This window comes from Pristis pectinata, chromosome 1, assembly GCF_009764475.1.
Source record: "Pristis pectinata isolate sPriPec2 chromosome 1, sPriPec2.1.pri, whole genome shotgun sequence".
NCBI lineage: Eukaryota > Metazoa > Chordata > Chondrichthyes > Rhinopristiformes > Pristidae > Pristis > Pristis pectinata.
Genome location: NC_067405.1, coordinates 12491565 through 12516615, shown reverse-complemented (window position 1 = coordinate 12516615; position 25051 = coordinate 12491565). Strand labels below are relative to the sequence as shown.

General features: G+C 40.6%; 1 protein-coding gene across 3 annotated transcripts in view; it reads left to right on the top strand.

Annotated features, from left to right (window-relative positions):
- The window catches only part of LOC127572752 (contactin-associated protein-like 5), a 1205714-nt gene that overhangs the window by 704743 nt on the left and 475920 nt on the right, over window positions 1–25051 (top strand). For all 3 annotated transcript variants that reach the window (XM_052020359.1, XM_052020369.1, XM_052020350.1), the window contains exon 12: window positions 307–426. In XM_052020359.1, coding sequence (XP_051876319.1) covers window positions 307–426 — 120 coding nt within the window. The remainder of the gene's footprint in view (window positions 1–306; window positions 427–25051) is intronic.

Below are 25051 nucleotides of genomic sequence, written 5' to 3'. Positions count from 1 at the left end.
GAGTATTTATTTTCCACAATATCCTTTCTAAACTAGTCACAACATTGAGCACCCTTCACAAAACTTCCCTCAACCTTTCTCAGCTGCAAGGAACACATTCATTCAGCCATTTGACTGATCAACCGAGGTTCAAACCCGGACTAGTGGTCACCATCAATCTGTGTCGATTTAATTTGCCTAATGAACCGCAAGGGTAGCTGCTTTCAGTACCCAGCTGTCTCATTGACCCACCTCTCCACCTTTATTTCTTTAATAAGTTGCTAGGCACTATTTGTTTAATATGCTTTTTTTCTTTTCTTTCTGCAGCTTTGTATGAAAAATCTTGTGAAGCTTACAGGCACAGAGGGCAAATGTCAGACTTCTTCTCTATTGATCCAGATGGCAGTGGTTCACTGAAGCCCCTTCTAGTGTACTGTAATATGACAGGTGAGATGACATCTTTGCTTTTAATCAGATCAGAGCCTATATTTTGTAGCATGAATTATAATACTGTTTCTTGTTGATCCTCTGACTGTTTGAAATATACAGTATATATGAAAAGCACCGCTGCAAATATACATGGTATTGGGATTATGAAGCAAGTTCTCATGTAGGCTGCTAAAATAGAAAATGAGGTCCATCTCTCCACATCTCCCATCACCAACATTGTTCCATCTCACTGTTCATGAGCAACAGGCCACTTATCAGTTCAAATAGTGGCCGCAGTGAGTGACACAGGAAGACTATCTTTATGCACTTCTCCTTATATTTTTCTTGGATTAGTCACATGGTGAAGATAATGTCCATTGTGCCTCACATTATGACTCTCTGGGAAGTTCTTCATTCACTAGGAGGAGATGATTGAGAAGGATCCTGGTAATGAATTTCCCTGCGGCAGACAGCTAGGAGACCCGTCCACATTTACTTCAAACAAACTTGTCTCTTGGAGACGCTCATAATGACATCTCTAGAATCCACTGACATGTTCTCCTTTTTCCAGATAAGAGAGATGAGATCTCGAATTTGCAAAGAAGGATCTCCTGTGAAATACTCAGGAGGCCAGCCAGCATCTGTGGAGAGAAAATCAGAGTCAACATTTTAGGTTGTAGTCTTCTGGCAGGATTTATTTAAGATTTTCAGCTTCTGTAGAATTTTGTTTTTAAACTATGTGTGATGATTGGCCAGCTGGAATAAGATGTTGGAGGGTGAATGTTTATTCATTGTGCTGGAAGACATTTGGAAAAATAAGCCTGCCAAGTACAGGGGATAGCATGTTCATTAATTATGTAGTAACAAACAACCCTCTGACTCACAATAACAGCTTGTATTTATATAGGACCTTTCAGCGAGTAAAATGTCCCTTGACATTTCATTGTTTAATTTAGCAAAACGTGCCACTGAGCTAGAAGAGGAGATACTAGAGCAAAGGAAAAGGGATCTTAAGAGAAAGGTGGTGAGGCAGACAAGGAATTCTGCAGCGTTAATGTGTTTGGCAAGGTTTTTTATTTGTTCAGAGTGTTCCATCATGTTTTCAGGCATTTGGATTGTGAGAATAAAAGTAATTAGAAAATTACATCAGCAATCAAAAGAAAAAAAACTGCAGATGCTGGAAATCTGAAATAAAAACAAAAGATGCCAGAAACACTCAGTAGGCCAGGCACCATCTATAGAAAGAGAAATAAATTTATGTTTCAAGTTGAAGACCTTCCCAGTTCTGTTTGTCTACAAAGTGCTATGGAAAGTGAATCTGAACAGGACATTTGGAAGAATTCCATGTCTTTCCATTATCTATACTATTCTATTAATTCCTCATGAGGGTTCAAATTCTGGTTGTTCAAAGCCCTCTTATGTGATATGAGGAGATATTATTACATGATGGATGCATCATAATTTGAGCTGCTTATTTGTTCTCCTGAAAATCTTGAGACCCCTTATTACTTTTTTGATGATAAAAAGGTTGACATTCAATTCTCAGGAGATGCCTGTTGAGGCAAAGAACATCCGTAACCATGGTGATGTTGCATAAACTGTGCCTCAAGTGCAATTGCACAGAGATCCAAAGTGCATTAAACGGGTCTTTCATGGGCTGACATTAGTTCAGGTTGAGCTGAAAGAAATCTACTGCTTCTTCACCATTTGAAAGATAAAATGAAATATCATGAATTGAAATCAATCTTGGATTATTTGCAGAAGGACAAGTTTTCCAAACTAACTACCTGAACAGATAAATTGTGAAATTAAATCTGTTAAAACAAGTTTATCGTTTGACTTGAAGCTTCTAGCCAAATTCAGCAGTCTGAGTCTGAGCTAATTTAGAAAATATATTCCATTGTTCATTTTACTTCAAAGCAATTCTAAGTGCTTTGGAAACTCCTCTGAAAAGCATTACATAAATGCGGATCTTTGCATGCATTTATATCATAGCTCTTGCATAGGTATCAAGTGATTTTGCTAATGAGCATGGTTGGGGCCCAAACTGATATTGGAATGCATCACAGTAAGATCATCTTTCATAGCTCGGAAGATGTACATTAAGACCATTAAACAGGATAGTAGCTGTGACCTGCATCCAGGTCATCAGGCTTGTATTTAAAGATTCAGTCCTGTCAAGCATTAAAGATTGAAAGAATTTTCTAGTTATCACTAAGCAAGCTCATTGTGAATGGATAGTCCATTATACACAGTGCAACAATTTATTTTCTATTGAAATAAAAGAAGAAAATTCAGGAAACGTTCAACAGGCCCAGCAGCATCTATGGAGAGAAACAGTGTTGAACGTTTCAGGGTAGTTACCTTTAATCAGAACTCCAAAGCCATGGGAAAAGGTGTGAGAATGAACTTCAGTCACATACAGGTATCAGTCATGATCTTAGTGAATGATGGACGAGTCTTGACCAGCTACAAACAATCTGTTGGAGGAACTCAACAGTTCGAGCAGCATCTGTTGGGGGAAATGAACTGCTGACATTTCAAAACCCTGCATTAGCACTGAGAGTGGAGGAGTGGAGAGGGGAGATAGTGCGTATGAAGAGGAGAGGAGGAGTGGTTAAACAGAAGCCCGAGGTGATGAGAGGAACAGGTTCAATTCAAGAATAGTTTGAGAAGCTAAATAGTTGACTTGTAGTCCCACCTTCCTGTGTTTGCTATTTTGCAGAGGTAACTAAAAGGTGGGGCACCTGCATGAATCTGCTGTACTGTACCATTGCTTAGATAGTTGAAGTACGTGTGCTGCAAATTTTTGTCCGTGGGAATATTTACTAATAACCCTTAAAGTTATTTTATGTTTATCATGTGTACCAGTTTGTTGCTGATCTCTCTTAGCAACGCTTCTTCTTATCCTGATCAGGAGTACTTCAGGGGTACTTCAAAACCATCCACATTGTTAAACTTGGTGTCTCCTGCAGGATAATGACCCTTGTTACAAGCAGGGAAGGTTGTATTGTGCTAGTGCCTTTTCATGTCTCCTCCCCTTTTTAATCTTTTGTAAATGCTCCATTTACGGATACCTTTCCAAGGAATTAGTAGACTTGTCAAATTTAGGTTCCTCAAACAAATTAATAGAACTCAAGGTGTCAAGGTCGGGGGTAAGCACAAAGAATTCAATCAGCAATCTTTATATGAAATTAGACAACAAAAGAAATCTGTGGCTTCACAGCAGAACAGCTGCTGCTTCACAGTTTCACATATCCAGGTTCAAAACAATCCTGCATGTGTGGAGTGTGCACATTCTCCCTCTGAATTTTGGTATTGGTATTGGTTTATTATTGTCACTTGTACCGAGGTACAGTGAAAAACTTGTCTTGCATACCGATCGTACAGGTCAATTCATTACACGGTGCATTGAATTAGTACAGAATGCATTGAGGTAGTACAGGTAAAAACAATAACAGAATTCAGAGTAAAGTGTCACAGCTACAGGGAAGTGTATTGCAGGTAGACAATAAGGTGCAAAGTCATAACAAGGTAGAGTGTGAGGTCAAGAGTCCATCTCATCATATAAGGAAATGTTCAGTAGTCTTATAACAGTGGGATAGAAGCTGTCCTTGAGCCTGGTGGTACGTGCCCTCAGGCTCCTGTATCTTCTGCCTGATGGGAGAGGAGAGAAGAGAGAATGACCCAGGTGGCTGCTTCACCAAGGCAGTGAGAGGTATAGACAGAGTCCACGGAGGGAAGGCTGGTTTCCGTGATGCGCTGGGCCGTGTCCACAACTCTCTGCAGTTTCTTGCGGTCCTGGGCAGACCAGTTGCCATGCCAAGCCATGATGCATCCAGATAGGATGCTTTCTATGGTGCATCGATAAAAATTGGTGCGCGTCAAAGGGAATTGGTGAGTGTCAAAGGGTGGGTGCCCTGGTTTTGTGTGGGTGCCCTGGTTTCCTCCTGCATCCTAAAGGTATATGGGTTGGCAGGTTAACTGGCCACTGTAAATTGCCCTCAGTGTGTAGGTGAGTGTTAGAATCTGGGGGAAGTTGATGAGAAATTGGGAGAATAAAAAATGGGATTAATGTAGGATTAGTGTAAATGGGTGATGGATGGTCAGTGCAGACAAAGGGCCTGTTTCTGTGCTGTGTCTCTCTACGATTCTGTGACTCTGAAAAATTTGAAAACTGAGAAAATGAAAACAATAAGCATTAGATGAAAACTAAAAAATGCATTACCCCAGGTTTAAAATGAACTTGTTCCACTGCACCTTCCACAGAATCATGGAAAGCTGAGAATGTTTGCACACAACTGAAGGACATGGTGGCTGCACCAGTTATTAAAAAGCTCCCCAGCCATTTCCCACCTTCAGGAATTATGTACAAATCACGCAAGTCACAATCTAAGTATTCATCCAAGTACTTCTCAGATGTAATGAGAGTTGCAGACAGATCGAGATCACCACATTTGGGTAATTTTTTCCCCTCATCATCTCATAGAACATACATAGGACATAGAACACTACAGTACAATACAGGCCCTTCGGCCCACAATGTTGTGCCGACATTTTATCCTGCTCTAAATTCTATCTAACCCTTCCCTCCCGCATAGCCCCCTATATTTCTATCATTCATGTGTCTAAGAATCTCTTAAATGTCCCTAATGTATCTGCTCCTCTCTCATTCTATCACCGATTATTTTAAATCCATGCCCATGCCTTTTAACCACTCTGTTGATGGAACTGTCAATGTAAACCTGCTCTCAGTTCACTTAATGGGAGATTGTCATCATTCTGTAATAAAACTTAACTGGGTAGAGTTTCCATCTTAGCCAAGATGGAAATTTGTTCTTTTTGTTCTTGAATTTCTACTTACTTATTTGTATATTACCTTAATGCAAAATATGTTGTAAACCTGTTTAAAATATACATATACATATATTTTTTAATCGTTCTAAAGATAAACCTTGATATTTTTAAGAATGATAATTGTGAAAAGTTTGAGTAACAGCCGACAATGGGTTTATTACCTTAACAAAATCAGTATGCCAATCCTTTACTGCTGATCAACTTAACTTTAAGAAAGAAAACTGACTTTCAGAAAGAAAAAAGAAATCCTTTTTACTTAGATGGAGGTCATCAGTCAATCATTCCCTTCATAAGCACAAATAAATATTTCATACAAAACCATTTTTACTGTACATATTAACTTTGTGCCAAAGAATACCAGGTTGACTCTTCAAAGCTCCGTTAATGGAAGGAGTTACCCTGGGGCTCAGGTCATTTTCGGGAGGCACTGCCAGTACTTTGGGTAGAGCAGGATCTCAGAATGATAGTTCTAAAACTACCTCAAAAGATCATGGAAATAGATTTGCACTGAACACAATTTGCACTTAAAATTACTTGTGCACCAGCTGATTTTGTATTACTGTTGCTTGGTTTGCTTTCTTTTTGGGCTTGTCAACCCACAACTTTTAGTGATTGTTACAGAGTCCCAGGGTTGCACAGTTGGCCCACTGTGTCCAAGCTGACATTTTTGCCCACCTACACTCATCCTATTTACAACATGAGCACCCTTGCCTATTTAATGTCTGTCTAAATGTTCTTCAATGTTGTAATCCTAATAGATTCTACCCCCTCCTCTGCCAGAGCATTCCAGATATAAGCCAGTCTCCGTGTAAAAAACATACTGCTGAGATCCCCTTTAAAACTCCTTCCTCTCAGCTTAAATCTATGCCTTCTTGTTTTTGATACTCCTGCCATGGAAAAAAAGATTTTGACTTATTTACCCTATCTATGCCTCACGTAATCTTGTGTACATAATCTTGTTGCAGTTCTATAGAACTCTGGTTAGACCGCACTTGGAGTATTATGTTCAGTTCTGGTCATAGGAAGGATGTGGAAGCTTTAGAGAGAGTGCAGAGGAGATTTAACAGGACGTTGCCTGGATTGGAGAGCACGTCTTATGAGGATAGGTTGAGTGAGCTAGGGCTTTTCTCTTTGGAGAGAAGGAGGATGAAAGGTGACTTGATAGAGGTGTACAAGATGATAAGAGGCATAGATCGAGTGGACAGTCAGAGACTTTATCCCAGTGTGACAATGGCTAACATGAGGGGACATAATTTTAAGGTGATTGGAGGAAGGTATAAGGGGGATGTCACGGGTGTGTTTTTTACACAGAGAGTGGTGGGTGCATGGAACGCACTGCCTGCAGAGGTTGTGGGAGCAGATACATTAGGACATTTAAGAGATTCTTAGATAGACATGAATTATAGAGAAATGGAAGGCTATGTGGGAGGGAAAGGTTAAATAGATATTAGAGCAGGATAAAATGCCAGCACAACATTATGGGCCAAAGGACCTGTACTGTGCTGTAACGTTCTATGTTCTATCTATCAAGTCACCTCTTGGTCTCCTACACTCCAGGGAAAACCAGCCTAGCCTGTGCAATCTTTCTCTGTAACTTGTCCTCCAATCCAGACCACATCTTGGTGAATCTCCTCTGCACTCTCTCCAGCATAACTACATCCTTCCAACTGGTCTGTTAGCACTCTGAGATCCCTTTGCTCCTCTACCCCATCTAGATTTTTATCTCTCAATGATTAATCCTTCAACCATTGGGCTGGATCATGCCTGCTCCGCTGGTAGTTCCAAGAAAGAATGGCCAGTGTTCAGCAGTTCAAACTGGAATTGACCTGATATGAGCCCAGGACCTACTGACATACCTGTGCTCAAGCTCTGTCACTGGAACCCAATGAAGTGGCCCAGTCTTGCTGGGGTTTCCCAGCACGACATTGGAGAACCACCTCTCAGATTCTCAGTCAGACCTTATGCAGGTTCTGTCACCACATTGAATTCAATGGGGGTTCAAGGACTATGGAAGTTACATTCTTTTTATCAATAATTCATTTACTTAAACTCACTGTTGTTTAACTATTTCAAGTTGCTTTCACATGTTTATAGTATCTTTATTTTTACTTTACAATTTAATTACTTAGTTCCATTTGGGTGGTTTTTAAATGTCACTGAACGACAGAGATATTGAAAACTAAATTCAATGATAGGTTCAATGACAATGAGTGGACATTCAGAGACTTTTTCCCAGGGCGAAAATGGCTAACATGAGGGGGCATAATTATAAGGTGACTGGAGGAAGGTATAAGAGGGATGTCAGGGGTAAGTTTTTTACACAGAGAGTGGTGGGTGCGTGGAACGCACTGCCAGCAGAGTATGTGGGGGCAGATACATTAGGGACATTTAAGAGACTCTTAGATAGACACATGAATGATAGAAAAATGGAGGGCTATGTGTGAGGGAAGGGTTAGATAGATATTAGAGCAGGATAAAATGTCGGTACAACATTGGGCCTGTACTGTCCTGTATGTTCTATGTTTATGTTTGACACAAGATAAGGCTCCTCAGCATGTGTTGCCTTCAATCAAAGTCTGTCAGAGGCATTTCTGGACTAGGGGTTCAGTACTATGCTATGCAAGGTCTAGTCATCTGTAAAATCCACTGCCCAACTCCAGAACACAGAAGGGTTGTGTGATAGGACCTCTAGATCCAGGACAGATAAGTGCTAGTGGTGGTTCTGGGTTAAAGAGCCCAACTCAATATGCTGAACAGATTCTTAGAAACTATAACATCACTATCCCTAACTTTTTTGAGGTATTGAACTGTGTAGCTTACAAAATTGAAGCCTTTCAACTATCTAAATATTAATATGACATATGCAATAAAGGCAGTGTTAAATATTACAAAATACAATTGGAATGACTTTGAAATTAGGAGAGGGAAAAGAAGGTTTTGCTGGAAAATATATTATCTTGAATTGTCATTTTTTTGTTTATGCTCCATTAAACACCAACATTTCATTGTATTGTAAAGTGATACTGCTGCCGTCAAAAAATTACTTCAATGGTTGTGCACACTTGGATTTTTCAAGGTTATTTCCAGCAAGTGGTTACTGACATATCAGTTTTTAATTAAATGGTGTCACAATCGCACCATGTTATAGGGTCACAATGTCACAGTTCATAGTGTTGAAGTACAGTGTTTCAGTCTACAGTGTTACATTTCACAATGTTCAAGTACAGTGTAACATCATCATATCAGAGTTCACAGTGTACAAGTATACTGTCTCAGCATTACAATGTCACAGTTTACAGTGTTAAAGTATGGTGGAGCAAGAAACAATTGGCTGGAGGAACTCAGTGGGTCGAACAGCATCTGTGGGAGGAAAGGAATTGTCGACATTTCAGGTCGAAACCCTACATCAGAACTGAGAGTGGGTGACGGCCAGTACAATGGGGGGGGGGGGGGTGGAGTGGTGAGAAAAGGAGTCCTAGGTGATTGGTGGACTGAGGAGAGATGTAAGGTGACAGGCAGATGGTGCCAGATTTGGGAGGGAAGCAGGGGTGGAGTTGAGAGACAGTGGCTGTTGAATGATAGAGGGAGGCAGACGGAGAGAGAATGCACATACCCACTGAGTTGCTCCAGCAGATTGTTTGTGCTCCAGATTCCAGCAGTCTCTCATGTTTCTGTTAAGGTACAGTGTCTCAGGTCACAATGCCTCAGTTCACAGTGTAACTTCACCATTTCGCATTTCACAGTGTCAATGTATGGCATTACAGTGTCATAGTGTTACATCACCGTACAGCATCCCGATGCCAACCAAGATTTCCATCTAAACCAGTCCCATTTGCAAGTTAGTCCCATCACCCCACGCCTGAATGATGTCAAGGTTCACAATGCCATGTCAGAGTGCCATAACGTCACACCAATTTGAGTAAACTTACATTAAAACCCAAATGTAGAAAAATTGCAGAAGTTAAAGTGAACACAACATGAAAGATCAGTGCACTGTTGTGCAACCAACAGACAGTTACCAAACTCTTCTTCCATCATAATGTAGTACATTATCACTCAGGAGGAATTTTCCATTTGTTAATTCTTTAATAAAGTCCAACATAGAATCATAGAAATGCACAGCAGAAGAATGAGACCTTTCAGCCCATCTCATCCATGCTGACCGTGATGCTTATCTACACTAATCCCTTTTGCCCGTTTGATCCTTCTATGTCTCTCCCCACCAACTATCTTAACATTGCTCCCATATTTCCCAGGGCTCTTACACACACTCTCTGATACAAAATCTCATCTCCAAAGTAGAGGTATAAACAGAAAATGATGGAAAAACTCAGCAGGTCAGGTAGCAGCTGTGGAAACAGAAACAGAGTAATTATAAGCCCAAAGTTTGGTATTGATATTGCTGATATTGGTTTACTATTTCAGGTGTACCGATTTTCAGTGAAAAGCTTTTGTTTTGTGTGCCAAGCAGACAGATCATGCCATATGTAGAGGTAGTAAAATGAAAACCAAATACAGAATGCAGTTACAGAGAAAATGGGTAGACAAATAAAGTGAAAGGGCCCCGATGTGGTAAACTGGGAGATTAAGAGCTCAAGAGTTCATTTTTTATAGAGCGGTATTTAATGGAGAAAAATGTGCTGGTCAGTCAAGCTATATATGAGCAATTAGTTCCTCCTTTGCATATTCCACTCCAGTAACTTCAGCAGAACAAATGTGCAGAGGTGACTACCACAGACTGTTAATATTCTTGAGCAGCAAACAATCTGCTGGAGGAACTCAGCAGGTCGAGCAGCATCTGTGGGGGGAAAGGAATTACTGACATTTCAGATCAAAACTGCATCAGGGGAGTACCTGCAGCAGATTGTTTGTTGCTCCAGATTCCAACATCTGCAGTCTTTTGTGTTTCCGGTTAATATCCTTTCATGTTCTTTCAGGTACAAATCTCTCTCCCAACAATCCTCATTTTATGAATCCTTTTTATTCTTTTCAACTTTACAATGTCAAGGATCATAAGCTTTGATGCTTCACTGCAGACTTGCGTTGCAAAATGTCCAGGTTATCTGAACCTTCATTAATACATTGTGCCAAAACTCCACATGTAATTAGCTGGAGACATATGCTCAAGAAGAAGTGCTCACTTTTTTCCTGTTAATTGATGTCAGTGGGAGTAGTGAGAGATGGCTGGAGGCATTTCTTCAGAGTGTGCCACCCTGACACAAAGCAAAGGTGATGTGGTGCATCAGATATCTGACACTTCTTCCAGAGAAAAAGTTGTACCATGCATCAAAAATCTGCTGCAGCTTGCAGACCACGGGATGAAATGAGAATTGTTTGGATTCCAGGCACTACTTCAAGTGGCCATACAGGTTTTAACACTTCACTAACCATAGAGGAACCACTGCAGGAGGGATGATTTTTCCTGACTGGAAAAGCTCCCATGTCGTACCAAGGTGAGCAAAGAGCATTTAAGCTTAAAATAGAAAAGGTGAGAGGGAAAGATCAAGTGGTGAGGGAATGGCTAATGTCAATCATAGGTTTTAAAGCTGCTGAGAATCACAAAGAGAAAGTGAAAAGGTTCCTTAACTTGAACAAGGGTTGAGTTGGAATAGAAATGAGCATAATTTGGGGACACAATAGACCACAGTGGCTGGAATCTGGAGCAACACACAAAGCGCTGGAGGAAATCAGTGGGTCAGGCAGCATTAATGGAGAGAAATGGACATTTGACATTTCAAATTGAGGCCTTTCATCTGGGCCGTAATTCGGGTATAATTTGGGTCTGAGTTGCAACATAATAAGGATGTGAAAGAAGGAGTTGTTGGAGGAATTATATAACACTCAGGAGAAGAAGCAGAACGTTCAGAAGAACATTAGCTATTGGAATGTGGATAGAACAGAATGAAAAGTTTATGGTTCACATTGCTGTGAAGGGCCTATGCACATTTTGCCACGTACAAATTCAGGGCATGGCAGCTTAATGGTTTGGTTGCTCGACTAACATCCAGATGTCTGTCATATTGGCCTAGGAACTTGAAGTCAAATCCCAACTGGGGCATATAAGTTCATACTAGTAAATAAATTTGAAATGTAAAGCTTGTGTTGGAAACAATAATCATGAAACCACTTTAATGTTGTTTAAAAAAATCTGATTCACCAATGTCATCTTGCTGTACTGACCTGGTCTGGCCTATTTGTGACTCCAGACCTGCCAATGTAGTTGAAGCTCATCTGCCCTCAGTACTCACTGAGCAGGTCACTTGGTTCATAATAAGTGCTCGCCTTGCCAATGAATAAACCTGTGAACAAACCAATAAAGGATTGTTGTAGTTGATAGAGCTATCTGGTATCTTTTAATGGGCTGGATCTCCTGATCCACTGCTCAAGACTCACTGTGTTGGAAAGGGTGCAGAGGAAATTTACCAGGATGCTGCCTGGTTTAGAGAGTATGGATTATGAGGAGAGACCAAGCGAGCTCAGGATTTACTCTTTGGAGAGGAGGAGGATGAGAGGAGACATGATAGAGGTGTACAAGATATTGATAGAGTGGACAGCCAGTGCCTCTTTCCCAGGGCACCAATGCTCAATACGGGAGGGCATGGCTTTAACATAATGGGTGGAAAGTTCAAGGGAGATATCAGAGGAAGGTTTATTACCCAGAGAGTGGTTGGGGCATGGAATGCACTACCTGGGGTGGTGGTGGAGGTGGGTAAATTGGTCAAATTCAAGAGCTTACTGGATAAGCATATGGAGGAATTGCAAATAGAGGGATATGTGGGAGGAAGAGGTGAGATAGTCTTAGGCGAGGTTTAAAGGTCAGCACAACATTGTGGGCCGAGGGGCCTGTATTGTGTTGTACTGTTCTATGTTCAATGGCTTCTTTCTCTGCAGTTAAGGCCACTCTGCCCACCATTCAATGACTCATCAGAAACTAGTGAATTCCTGAGGCAAGTTGGCAATTCATCTTAATGCCAAATCCTGCAATGCATTAGCCTCATCAACTCATGGAAGAGAACGTGACTACCCCTTGTGCGTGCTGATAATGTAATTTCATTTCACAGCATTGTTACTGCAGGGTTAACCTGTCTAAATCAAACTCCAAGTCTCATCATTAGCTTATGGTGTATAACCCATGGCAGGATTGTACAGAGTCATACACCATGGAAACTGGTCCCTTTACATCATGAGCTTTAAACATCCATTTACACTAATCCCATTTTATTCTCTCCATGTTGCCATCAGCTCCCTCCTGATTGTACCACTTGTCTACGCACTAGGGGCAATGAACCTGTCAACCTGCATGTCTTGGGGATATGGGAGTAAACATGAGTACCTGGGGAAAACAACCCAGTCACAGGGAAAATATGCAAACTCCACACCGACAACACTAGAGGTTGGGATTAAACAGGGGTCATAGAGTCATGGAATTATATAGCACAGAATCAGGCCCTTCAGCCCACTTTCCATGCTGACCAAGCTACCTCCCTGAGCTAGTTCCATTTCCCTGCCCATATCTCTTTAAAACTTTCTCTCCATGTACCTGTCCAAATGACTTTTAAATATTGCATTTGTACCTACCTCTACCACCTCCTCTGGCAGCTTGTTTCATATACCCAACGCCTTCTGTGTGAAGGCATTGGGTATATGCTCAGGCCCCCTTTAAATCTTTCCCCTCTCACTTTAAATTGATGGCCTCTGGTTTAAACTCCCCTGCCCTGGGAAAATGATTCTGACTATCCAGCCTAGCTATGTCCCTCTTAATTTTAGTATACCTCTGTAAGGTCAGCCTTCAGTTCCCTTTGCTCAGGGTAAGACGCCCCAACCTATCGAGTCTCTCCTTATGACTCAAGCCCTCCAGTCCTGGTTATTACTCTTGTGAATCTTTTCTGCACTCTTTCCAGCTTAAGGACATCCTTTCTGTGGCTGGGTGACCAGAACGGCATACAATACTCCAAGTGGGATCTGAAGAATGCCTTGTACAGTTGATCAAAATCAGAATCAGGTTTATGATCACTGACTTACATGTCGTGGAACTTGTTGTTTTGTGGCAGATACCCCAACTCTTGTACTCAGTGCCCTGACCGATGAAAGCAAGTGTATCTACAGCTTTCTTCACCACCCTGTTTACCCGTGTTGTCACTTCCAAGGAAATTTGTACTTTTACCCCTAGACTTCTCTGTTCTACAACACTCCTGCCATTTACTGTATAAGTCCTGCCCTGGTTTAACTTACCAAAATGCAACATCTCATACTTGTTCAAGTTAAATTCCATCTGCTAATCATTGGCCCGTTTTCCCAGTTGATCTAGATCCTGCTGTAATCTTAGATAACCTTCTTCATTGTCCACAACACCACCGATTCTGGTGTCATCTATAATCTTACTAACCATGCCATCTGCATTCTCATGCAGAAGGGGTCACTAGAGCTGTGAAGCAGCAGCTGTGCTAGCTGGGCCACTGCGGTAGTACATCAACTGAATGAAACTAGATGATTCTATTAATTCTACCTTTCCTACTCTCAGCATTGTACAACGTGTTCACTTATATGTGGATTGCATTTAAATTAGAAATAGACTATCCACTTATCACCCAAACTAAGTGTAACTACAGAATAACATATCACTGGGTAATCATCACAACATTACCACTATGTAGAGTATTGTAAGTTTCCAAAGTTATAAGTGTCACTCATTCACTCACTCGTGCATGGAGTATCAACTTACTTGTGGTGGCAAGCAGAAAGCAAAAAAGGAACACCAGATGTTGGACATCTGAAACAAAAATAGAAAACGTTTGAAGTATTCAGCAGGTCAGGCAGCATCTGTGGAGAATGGAATAGAGATAACAGTCTGTTAAGATGATAACAGTCTACCAACATTAATGTCACAGTTTTACTTAATAGGCCTGGGACATTGCACTTAACATTATTGGCTCACTGAAAATAAACTCTGCAAAAATCTTAAAAGTTAGCAGAGTCCCCCAACTGATTGGATTCATTAGCTTTTCCTGAACATAATAACATTTTAACTTCTTGATATATCCAGTACATTATTTAACTAGTAAAAAAAAATTGCATAATTGGGAGTCACATATTGGCCAAGTTAATTAAAGATGGAAGATTTCCTTTACTGAAGAACAGTAGTGAATTATTTGAATTGTTACCAACCATCTCATTGCTTCATTGGAACCCTCATTTATTTCAGTTAAATTTCCAACCTGTTGTGGTGGGATTCAAACTCATATCTCTGGATTAATAGTTCAGATCTCCAGTAAGTTAACCACTATGTTACCTATGGTTCCCTTCCCATGTACAGGGAAGTTTCCGAGAGTTTGTCCACTCTTTATCATTGTCAGGAAGAAAAACATGATGTTATGGCAATGGGCATCACACAGCACCTGAAGTGGCCAAAATAAAAGTTAAAGGCAACAGAGGATGCACTGAAACAGAAGATATTCCATCAACAGTGCCTTGCCTTTTGATTAGGTAACCAGAACTCAACATGGAATTCAACAAATTCAGATGGCCACCCTTTACATTTTGTATCAGAACACACTACTTCTGACAAAAGGAGTCAGTGCCATTAACTCAATTTTTCACTCTCCACAGGTGCTGCCTGACCCGTTGAGTATTTCCACCATTCTCTTTTATTTCAGATTTCCAGTGTTTGCAGTGTGTTGTATCTCATCTCCTATTTCCAATGTTGTCACTTATCTCCTTCAATTTACACCTGCTCCAGACAGTTCACCTTTGATTGACATATCTTCCCCACCCTGTCTCAGCCAGTCCCACTGATCTCATTCTGTCTCCTTTGGTTTCACCCCACCTCCGACCTTCCTTTTGTTCTCCCCAGTCCTTTTCCTCTTCTGTGACCTAAAACAAGGTGGGTTTCTAACTGTTCTGCGTTCTAATGAAGGGTCATCAACCAAAAACATTAACTCTATTTCTTTCTCCACAGATTCTGCCTGACCTGCTGATTATATTAAGCATGTTAAGGTTTTAGTTCAGACTTCCAGCAGCTACAATTTTCAAGAAGATGCACTTAATTTATATCTTAATGAGCCAGATCACATTGTGGTGCAAGGGGAGAGGTGGTCAGATCATTTATTTGGTAGAGATGGACTCTTGACCTCACAATCTACCTTGTTATGACCTTGCACCTTATTGTCTACCTGCACTGCACTTTCTCTGCACTTTATTCTGCATTCTGTTATTGTTTTACCTTGTTTTACCTCAATGCACTGTGTGATGAATTGATCTGTATGAATGGTATGCAAAACAAGTTGTTCACTGTACCTTGGTAGATATGACAATAATAAACCAATTCCAATTTATTTTCATCCATCATCACGGTTCTTTCTGCCTTCCATCATTTATTTTCATCCATCATCAAAGATCCCCACCATCCGAGCCATGCCATCTTCTGGCAGCTACCATCGGGCAAGAGGTACAGAAGCCTGAAGTCCCACACCACCAGGTTCAGGAACAGCTACTTCCCTTCAACCATTCGGTTCTTGAATCAACCTGCACAACCCTAATCACTACAGTTTAGCAAAACTGTGACCACTTTGATAAACTTTGCACTAAAATGGACTTTGTTTATTTTTGTTCGAATTATGTTCTTTCTTGTAAAAATTGTGTATAATTTATATTTAATTTATGTTTTTTCTTGTGAATGCTGCTTAAATGATGCTCTGTGCCTGTGATGCTGCTGCAAGTAAGTTTTCCATTGCATCTGTACATATGAGAATAAACTTGACTTTGACTTTGACTTCCATTCCACTGTGGTTCCCCTAGAGTGGTCCTCACTACTTTCACATAACAGAAAGTTACTTGCATTTATTTAACATTTATCATAACATCAGAATGTCTGGTCATTTCTGAGTTAATGAAACATAGGCCATATTGTTAGACCTGAAATGTAGAAACAACTTCCCACAAACAGTAATATGATAAAGGTCAAATAAGTTGAAGTTCTGATAACAGATGAGGAATAAATATTAAACAGGACCTTGGTGTTATTTTCACTAATGCAGTTGGATCTTCCTTTGCTAACTATAGGGGAAGACAAGAAACATATTCGTGGTGTTAAGGGTGGAGTCCACAAGAAAGGTCTCCGCACAAGTTTTCTTCCAAATGAGGCTGATTATGGGAGATATATCCCATCATTTATATAGTGAGCAAAAAAAACAAACTGCTAGAAGAACGCAGTGGGTCATGCAGCATCTGTGGGGGAAGAGGAATTGTCAACATTTTGGGTCGAGACCCTGCATTAGGACATGCACTAATTCCTTTACCCCCACAGATGCTGCTCAACTCACTGAGTTCCTCCAGCATTTTTTTTGCTCCAGGTTCCAGCATCTGCAGTATCTTGTGACTGCATTTATATAAGGGAGATTCATTTGGTAATATGCCCTAATAAATAGAACATATTATAATTGTTATATGAAGTGTTGCTCCAGGAATGGCTTCCGTGTATATAATCCCTGCAAAATAAATATTTAAAAGTCAGTTGCAGACATAAAGTGATGGACTTCTTAAAGCATGATGCCATAGGATGTAAACTAAAGTGTTTAAAGGTTATAATTGTACCAATTGTAATTCTGATGCATATTCCTCATTACAGTTTTAGCAATGAATCTCATGAATGTTTTGCTGGAGGCAGAATGAGTTGATGAAAATAATTTGTAATTAATTATTGTAACAATTATATGACTTTAAATGTTAATGGTTGCTGAATATTTCCCTGGAACAGTTATATCAAAAGAGAAATTAGTGAACCAACAAGTGATCAATGAAGAAAAGTTAATGGGATAACAATATTCTTTTAAGCAGATGATTTTATAACAGATGTTCTTAGAGATGATTTGCACAATTTGACCATTCATTTATAGCATAGAAAGGAATTGGTATGGCAACATGTACTTATGTACTGAAGCCTGCAGATTAGAGTAGGTATTGGTTACAAGCATGCACCAAGGTTATAGCTAGATCACTTCACATATAAGATTAGACATGTATTAAACAGTGCAACAGAACTGACTGATAGCTAATGGATCCACAGTGAATGTCCAACCACCAGCAGCTCTTGGGTCAACCCACTTCAAACTACTGTGCAGGTTCAAAAAGATGAGGATGCCCAAGGTGACCTGAGATACTGGTGTATTTGAACTGCCCCAGGTCTCACCATCATGCACAGAAAAGGAGTCCTGATGTACCGAGAGACGCATTGGATGCACATCATGTCCAGCCCCCAGTTTTGCTCCCGGGATGACTAGTGCAGAAAAAGCAACCACATTAACTTGAATAGTGTCACCAATCCTCTGGTTGGTGGTAAATGCAGGGACGTATTTGAATTATTTAACATTATTTTGCTTTATTTAACATATTTGAAATTATTTGTTGGTAGTTTAAGGTGTTCATATTTTATTGCATCTCATTGAATAATTTTTCAATATCTCTGTGGTAGTCAGATTTGGATGCAGTTCTCAAACTTTAACCTAAGTAATGTTGTATTTAGTTCTTGCATAGCTTTCCTGCTCTCAGAGTCAGCTAATAAGGGATGGTATCCATTATACTTCTTCAGCCACCTTATTTACCTATCGTACTATTCTGAGAGTTCCAGAGACATACACTCCAAGGTCTTGATGTCCCTTCACACCACTTAACATCATCCCATTTATTGTATATTCCTTTGTCTTGTTTTATTCTCTAAATCTTAATGCTTCTTCAGTGTAAATTCCATTTGCATCTTTTTCTGATCAACTAACCAGCCATCTGTATCTTCTTGCAGTCCATTTTTTTCCCTTCCGTCAACCATAGGGCCAGTTTTGTATCATCAGAGGCATATGCCATCTCAATCCCTCTCAGAATTGTATAAGTGTCAACACAATTCCTCGAAATGCCACGGAGTACAGACTAATCCTTCCTAATCTCCCCTAACAGCACATTCTCCTCGAGCACGTTATACTTGTTTTTTATGTTTATTTGTTCATGGAATATTCGCATTGGTGGCAATGTCAGCATTTGTTGTAAAAAGCCATAATCTGCTTGAGCAGAATTTGTGAGGGAAAGGAATTGTTGATGTTTCGGGTCGAGACCCTGCAACCCGCAACATTATCTTTCCCCCACAGATGCTGCTCAGCCTGCTGAGTTCCTCCAGCAGATTGTATTTCACTCCAAATTCCAACATCTGCAGTCTCTTGTGTCAATATTTATTGTGATCCATTCTTGCCAATGAACATAGGAGACAGTTAAGAGTCAACCACACATAGACCAGACTGAGTAAGGATGGCAGATTTCTTTCTCTGATGGACATCATTGAAACAAAGAGGGAAAAAACTATGATGCTGGAGGAACTCAGCAGGCCAGGCAGCATCCGTGGAGAAAAGCATGCAGTCAACATTTTGGGTCAGGACCTTTCTTCAGGAACCTTCTTGAAGAAGGGTCCTGACCTGAAATGTTGACCGCCTGCTTTTCTCCTCAGATGCTGCCTGGCCTGCTGAGTTCCTCCAGCATCATAGTTTTTTTCATCTAGATTCCAACATCTGCAGTCCTTTGTTTCTATATCTTTGAAACAAATGCAGTTTTAGAATAATCTAGTTGTTTCATGGCTACGGTTATTGAGAATATTGAGCACTTATATTATTTGTAATGTTATTTATTTACCAAGATTCCTGTCTCTGGATCAATGGTTTGGAACTCTGGCTTCTAATCCATTAATAAACTTGTTGAAGCATTCACTGAGTCTTGCTCTTGTTGGGATGGAAGGAGCATGTTGACATTGCAAATATCTGCTGTGGCAAATGTATCCCAGCCAATAATTTTATATATAATCAGACTTCAGGGTACATTTTAAGTCCAAAGATAGGGCCTTTTAAGAGACTTTTGGATAGGTACATGGAGCTTAGAAAAATAGAAGGCTATAGGTAACCCTAGTAATTTCTAAGGTAGGGACACATTTGGCACAACTTTGTGGGCTGAAGGACCTGTATGTGCCATAGGTTTTCTATGTTTCTATTTCTGTAGAAGGATGGTGTGTTTAGTATTTGTAGGTTGATGTAGAGTCTGAATGAAAAACTGGAGGAACTCAGCAGGCCAGGCAGCATCCGTGGAGAAAAGCAGGCAGTCAACATTTTGGGTCAGGACCCTTCTTCAGGACTGAATGTTCAGTTCTAAGATGCTACACTTGTACGGATGACCATGTAGTATATTGACTATTTAGTTACAGAGTCATAGAATCAAACAGCATCAAAACAGGCCCTTCCGCCCAACTGGTCCATTGTCAGTTGTAGACTTTGCTCATCTATCCTGGACAACAGTTCCTAATCTTAGCTAAAGTCATCTGGGTTACCACTGAAAAAAGGGACAACACACGTTCTCCTGAAAAGAGATCAAATGAAGCCTGGCATCATTGACTTGAGATCCAGATGGAGCCAGTCTGATATTCTGGGTTCATGCCCAGATCCAGGTCCAAATCCAGCTCTGGATCCAGGGATACCGTACTGGGGTACAGGATTGTTGGGTGCAGTTCAATCACTGTATAAATCTGTGATATAATATTTGTATGCACAGGTCTTCACTGTATAGAGATGATGTATAATGTTGGTGCTCACAGAACTGTCATCCTACAACATTCAGGTACATTATTAATAAATGCAAATTTGTTATTGGATAATACTGGGCTGAAGTATTGATGGGCATAGGACATTGGTACAACACTGATGGATACAATATTATACTCTACTATTGGTGAACACATGTCTTTCATCATGTAACACTGAGGTACAAGTCTGTAAAACACTGGAGTATAGAACTGGTGAGTGCAGGTCTGTCATTGTACAATGCTGGGAAATGGTGCTGGTAGGTATGAGTCCCTCTCTGGCATTAATTGCAATTACAATGCTATTTGAAGGAGGAGTTACAGGAATGATGAACTGTAATGTTCTTTGAATTAATATCCCTGTCCTGACCTCCCTCCCAATTTTACAGACATGGATGTTATGTGGTGACATCATGTACTCACCAGTACTGAATCCTGGTGTTACACCTATGCCCACTAATTCTATACCCTAATCTTGTTCAATGGTTGACCAATGCCCACCAGTTCTGTATACATCGTTTTCTGAGGGTGGACAGGGTGGAATATGTGTCCAGTTCCCTGTGTTAGGGGAATGGGAAAAGTTTCCCTTTAAGATCTCAGTGTGAGCAGCTAGCATGTTGAAATAGAACATATAGCTTTTTTACACATTTTTCTGAATGGCCCGAAGTTTTGTCATTTAAAATTTACCTCCTAATGTGATAGCACGCACTTTGAGGACTGTTGTGCTTTCTGAAAATGATCAGATTTCAGGAATGGGTAAAAGGAGGATCCTGCATTATACTTTCTTTTTCCTTTTTCACATATTTAATCTCAACCTATGTGGAGTTTGGATGTTCTTCCTGTGATTGCATGAGTTTCCTTCGGGTCCTGCAGTTCCTTCTCACTCTGGTAGATTAATTGTCTACATGTAAACCATCCCTAGCTTGGTGATAGTTATGGGCACATGAGATATACCAGGTTGCAGGGAAACAAAAAAGGGAAAGGATGGGATTGCTCTGAGAGCCAGCATGGACTTAATGGACCAAATGGCCACCTTCTCTGCAGAAGTGAGAGGGAGGGGTGAGATAAAAGTTGGTAGGTGATAGGTGAAATCAGATGAAGTTGGGGGGTGAGGGGACAGGGGCTGATGGAACCATGTGGGGAAGGGAATAGGAAAGGTGAGCAAAGGGGGAACAAAGCCAGGTGGAGAGGTACGTGGCTGATGGACAGGTGGAATTTTATCTGCACAACAGTCCTCAAAGTGCGTGCTATTATATTCAGAGGTAAATCTTAAATGACAAAACTCCAGGCCATTCAGAAAAATGTATAAAAGCTAAATGTTCTTTTTTCAAAATGCTGGCTGTTCACACATAGATCTTAAGGGAAAACTTTTTCCACTCCCCTAACACAGGGAACTGGATACCTTCCCCCTCCTGTCCACCCTCAGAAAACACTGTATACAATACTGGTTCCATCAATCACCTTCCCCTCATCTACCTGGTTCCATCTGCCTAGTCTTTCCTCCTCTTATTCATTTCCACCTATCAACTACCAGTGTCTGTCTCAAATTTCCTCTCTCCCCCACCTGGCTCCATCTGGCCATCATTCCCCCCCACGCCTCCTCATCTGGTTCTACCTATCAGCTACTAGCTTCCTATTCCTCCCTCCCTCTCACCTCTATATACTGGCTATCTTCCCTCTACACTCTTAGTCCTGATGCAGGGCCTTGACCTGAAACACAGACCCTTTGCCCCCACAGATACTGTTTGACCTGCTGAGTTCTTCCTATGGTTTATGTTTTTTAGATCTTTCCTATCTTGGATCCATGTAATTTTCTGAACCTCAATTAAATCTGCACCATTTCAAAATTCCATCACCTTAAAAACAAGTCTCTTTGACAAAGCATAACATGTTTGAATAACCTAGCATTTTAACAGAGATACCTATCCATTAAAAGTAAATGGATTAACATTTCTGACAAGATATCAGACATATCAGTCAAAATGCTCTATTTTTTAACATTTGTAGGCTATAATTCGAAGTTGCTAACTTTGGAACACGTCTGTTATAAGTTGTAACTTTCAAATAAATGCTGTAAATTTTAGACCATCCAACTTCTCTGCTGTTCTTGTACAAATGGGACATGCACTCATTGTTTTTTTTTTGATGCGTCAATGCACAGATATTCTTGCGATAAAGTGGGAGGAATTATCCTTAATTGGACTTGTTTTCTGATTTTTCCCACAGGGAATAATCAGTCAGGATGGTCCCACCATGTAGGTGTGTCAGACAGGCTTGTCCAACTTGTGGTCCTTCTCTATCAAGTTCCCACCTCTAAGCCTTCAGATATTGGAAATTAGTATCACCCTGAGTCTTCATTCCCACTGTTTAGCTATGAGTGCAGAAAATTACTCCCAACCTTGAGACTTTAAATATGTCAACCAGCCTTTTGTGGAGGAGAGTGAAAGGACAGTGTGAACCATTTATGCATGTTCAGGTTTTAGTGAACAATAAACCAATGTTCTCAAGTAGTCATAAGAGTGCCTGTTCTCAGTTTATTGCTGACATACATAATTAACAAGCTGTTTAAAATGTCAATCTGCAGATGACATTTAGAGCAGTATTCAAATAATTGATGTTGGTCAGAGGATTGAGTTAGTTTCAGGTCAAATATCCAACCCTTATTGACCTTACACGTAGATATGAAATGTTAAATATTCCACTTCCAGTATTATAACCAAATAAAACGCCTTTGTAATAAAATAAAACTCTGTTGTTATTCCAAGTTGAAGATTTTGAGGAATTTTCTCTTTACAATATACCTTATTAAAAATTATCAATCTGTCCAGAATTAACCAGACTTTTATTCATTCTCAGGACATGGGCACTTCTGGTGAGGGTGATGATTATTGCCTGAGCTGTCACAAGAAATTAGCAGTGGACTATATTCTTCAACTGCTGCAACATTTCGATGGGATTGATACAATTGGGCGTCTCACTAGTCTGCGAGAGTAAATAGTAAACAGCTGTGATAGTAGAATATGGAACAGACTGTGCTAGAACAGCAGGTTCACACTATCAGAGGGAATCACTGAGCTCTTACTGGTAATTTTCTTGAATCAATTGTGGATGAAATTCATCCATTATAATTTTACAGATGACACAAGGCTTTTAAGTGTGGTAAACAGTGAAGAGGATGCTAATAGACTGTGAGAAGACATGGTTGATTTGACTGAATGGGCAGACAAGTAGCAGACAAAATCTAATACAGAGTATTGGAAAATTATGCACTTTGGAAGAAAGAATAAAGAGAAACAATATAAACCAAATAACATGTTTTTAAAGGATGTATAGGAAGAGATGGACCAGGGTGTACATTTGCACAAGAAGTGAAAGAACAAGTTGAGAAAGTATTGGTATTGGTTTTATTGTCACTTGTACCAAGGTACAGTGAAAAACTTGTCTTGCATACCGATCGTACAGGTCAATTCATTACACAGTGCAGTTACATTGCATTAGTACGGAGTGCATTGAAGTAGTACAGGTAAAAACAATAACAGTACTGAGTAAAGTGTCACAGCGACAGAGAAAGTGCAGTGCAATAAGGTGCAAGGTCACAACAAGGTAGATTGTGAGGTCATAGTCCATCTCATTGTATAAGGGAACCGTTCAATAGTCTTATCACTGTGGGGTAGAAGCTGTCCTTAAGTCTGGTGGTATGTGCCCTCAGGCTCCTGTATCTTCTACCTGATGGAAGAGGAGAGAAAAGAGAATGACTTGGGTGGGTGGGGTCTTTGATTATGCTGGCTGCTTCACCAAGGCAGCAAGAGGTAAAGACAGAGTCCAAGGAGGGGAAGCTAGTGTCCATGATGCACCGGGCTGTGCCCACAAGTCTTTGCAGTTTCTTGCAGTCCTGGGCAGAGCAGTTGCCGTACCAAGCCATGATGCATCCAGATAGGATGCTTTCTATGGTGCATCGATAAAAGTTGGTGAGTGTCAAAGGGGACAAACTGAATTTCTTTAGCCTCCTGAGAAAGTAGAGGTGCTGGTGAGCTTTCTTGGCTGTGGCATCCACATGATTTGACCAGGACAGGCCGTTAGTGATGTTCACTCCCAGGAACTTGAAGCTTTCAACCCTCTTGACCTCAGCACCATTGATGTAGACAGGTGCATGTACACTGCCCCCTTTCCTGAAGTCAATGACCAGCTCTTTTGTTCTGTTGACATTGAGGGAAAGGTTTTGTCATGACACCATGTCACTAAGCTCTCTATCTCCTTCCTGTACTCTGACTCATTGCTGTTTGAGATACGGCCTACAACGGTGGTATCATCTGCAAACTTGTAGATGGAGTTAGAGCAGAATCTGGCCACACAGTCATGAGTGTATAGGGAGTAGAGTAGAGGGCTGAGGACGCAGCCTTGTGGGGCACCAGTGTTAAGAAAAATTGTGCTGGAGGTATTGCTGCCTATCCTCATTGATTGCAGTCTGTTGGTTAGAAAGTCAAGGATCCAGTTACAGAGGGAGGTGTTGAGTCCTAGGTCTCGGAGTTTGGTTTGCTTGGGATTATTGTATTGAAGGCAGAGCTGTAGTCAATAAACAATAGTCTAATGTAGGTGTCTTTACTGTCCAGATGCTCCAGAGCTGAGTGTAGAGCCAGGGAGATGGCATCCACTGTAGACCTTTTTTGGCGATAGACAAATTGCAGTGGTTCAAGATTGTCTGGGAGGCTGGAGTTGATGCGTGCCATGACCAGCGTCTCAAAGCACTTCTTGATGGTGGATGTCAGAGCCACTGGTCAGTAGCAAAGCAGAAGGACACCTGAGTTATATAAACAGAGCCACAGCATAGAAAAGAATGGAAGTTACGTTAAGCCTATACAGCATCATATTAGAGTATTGTGACCAATTCTGGTCAAGAGTCTTCAGGAGAGTTGTGGACATCCCAGGTAAGTTGCAGCAAAGATTTGGTAGAATGATTCCGGGGATAAGGGATTCTACCTGTTTGGTTAGGGGAACATTGGATTGTTTTCCTGGTAACACAGAAAGATGAGAGGAGACTTGTTTTGTAAATTTCATGTATATAAAGACTGTGTTACCTTTAAAAACAGTGCATCATTTTTTGTATATTGTTGTACCATGCATCTCTATTTAGTTGAGAATTGCTGCCTTTAATAAAGAAAGTTGCACTGATAGTTTCACTATTGTTAT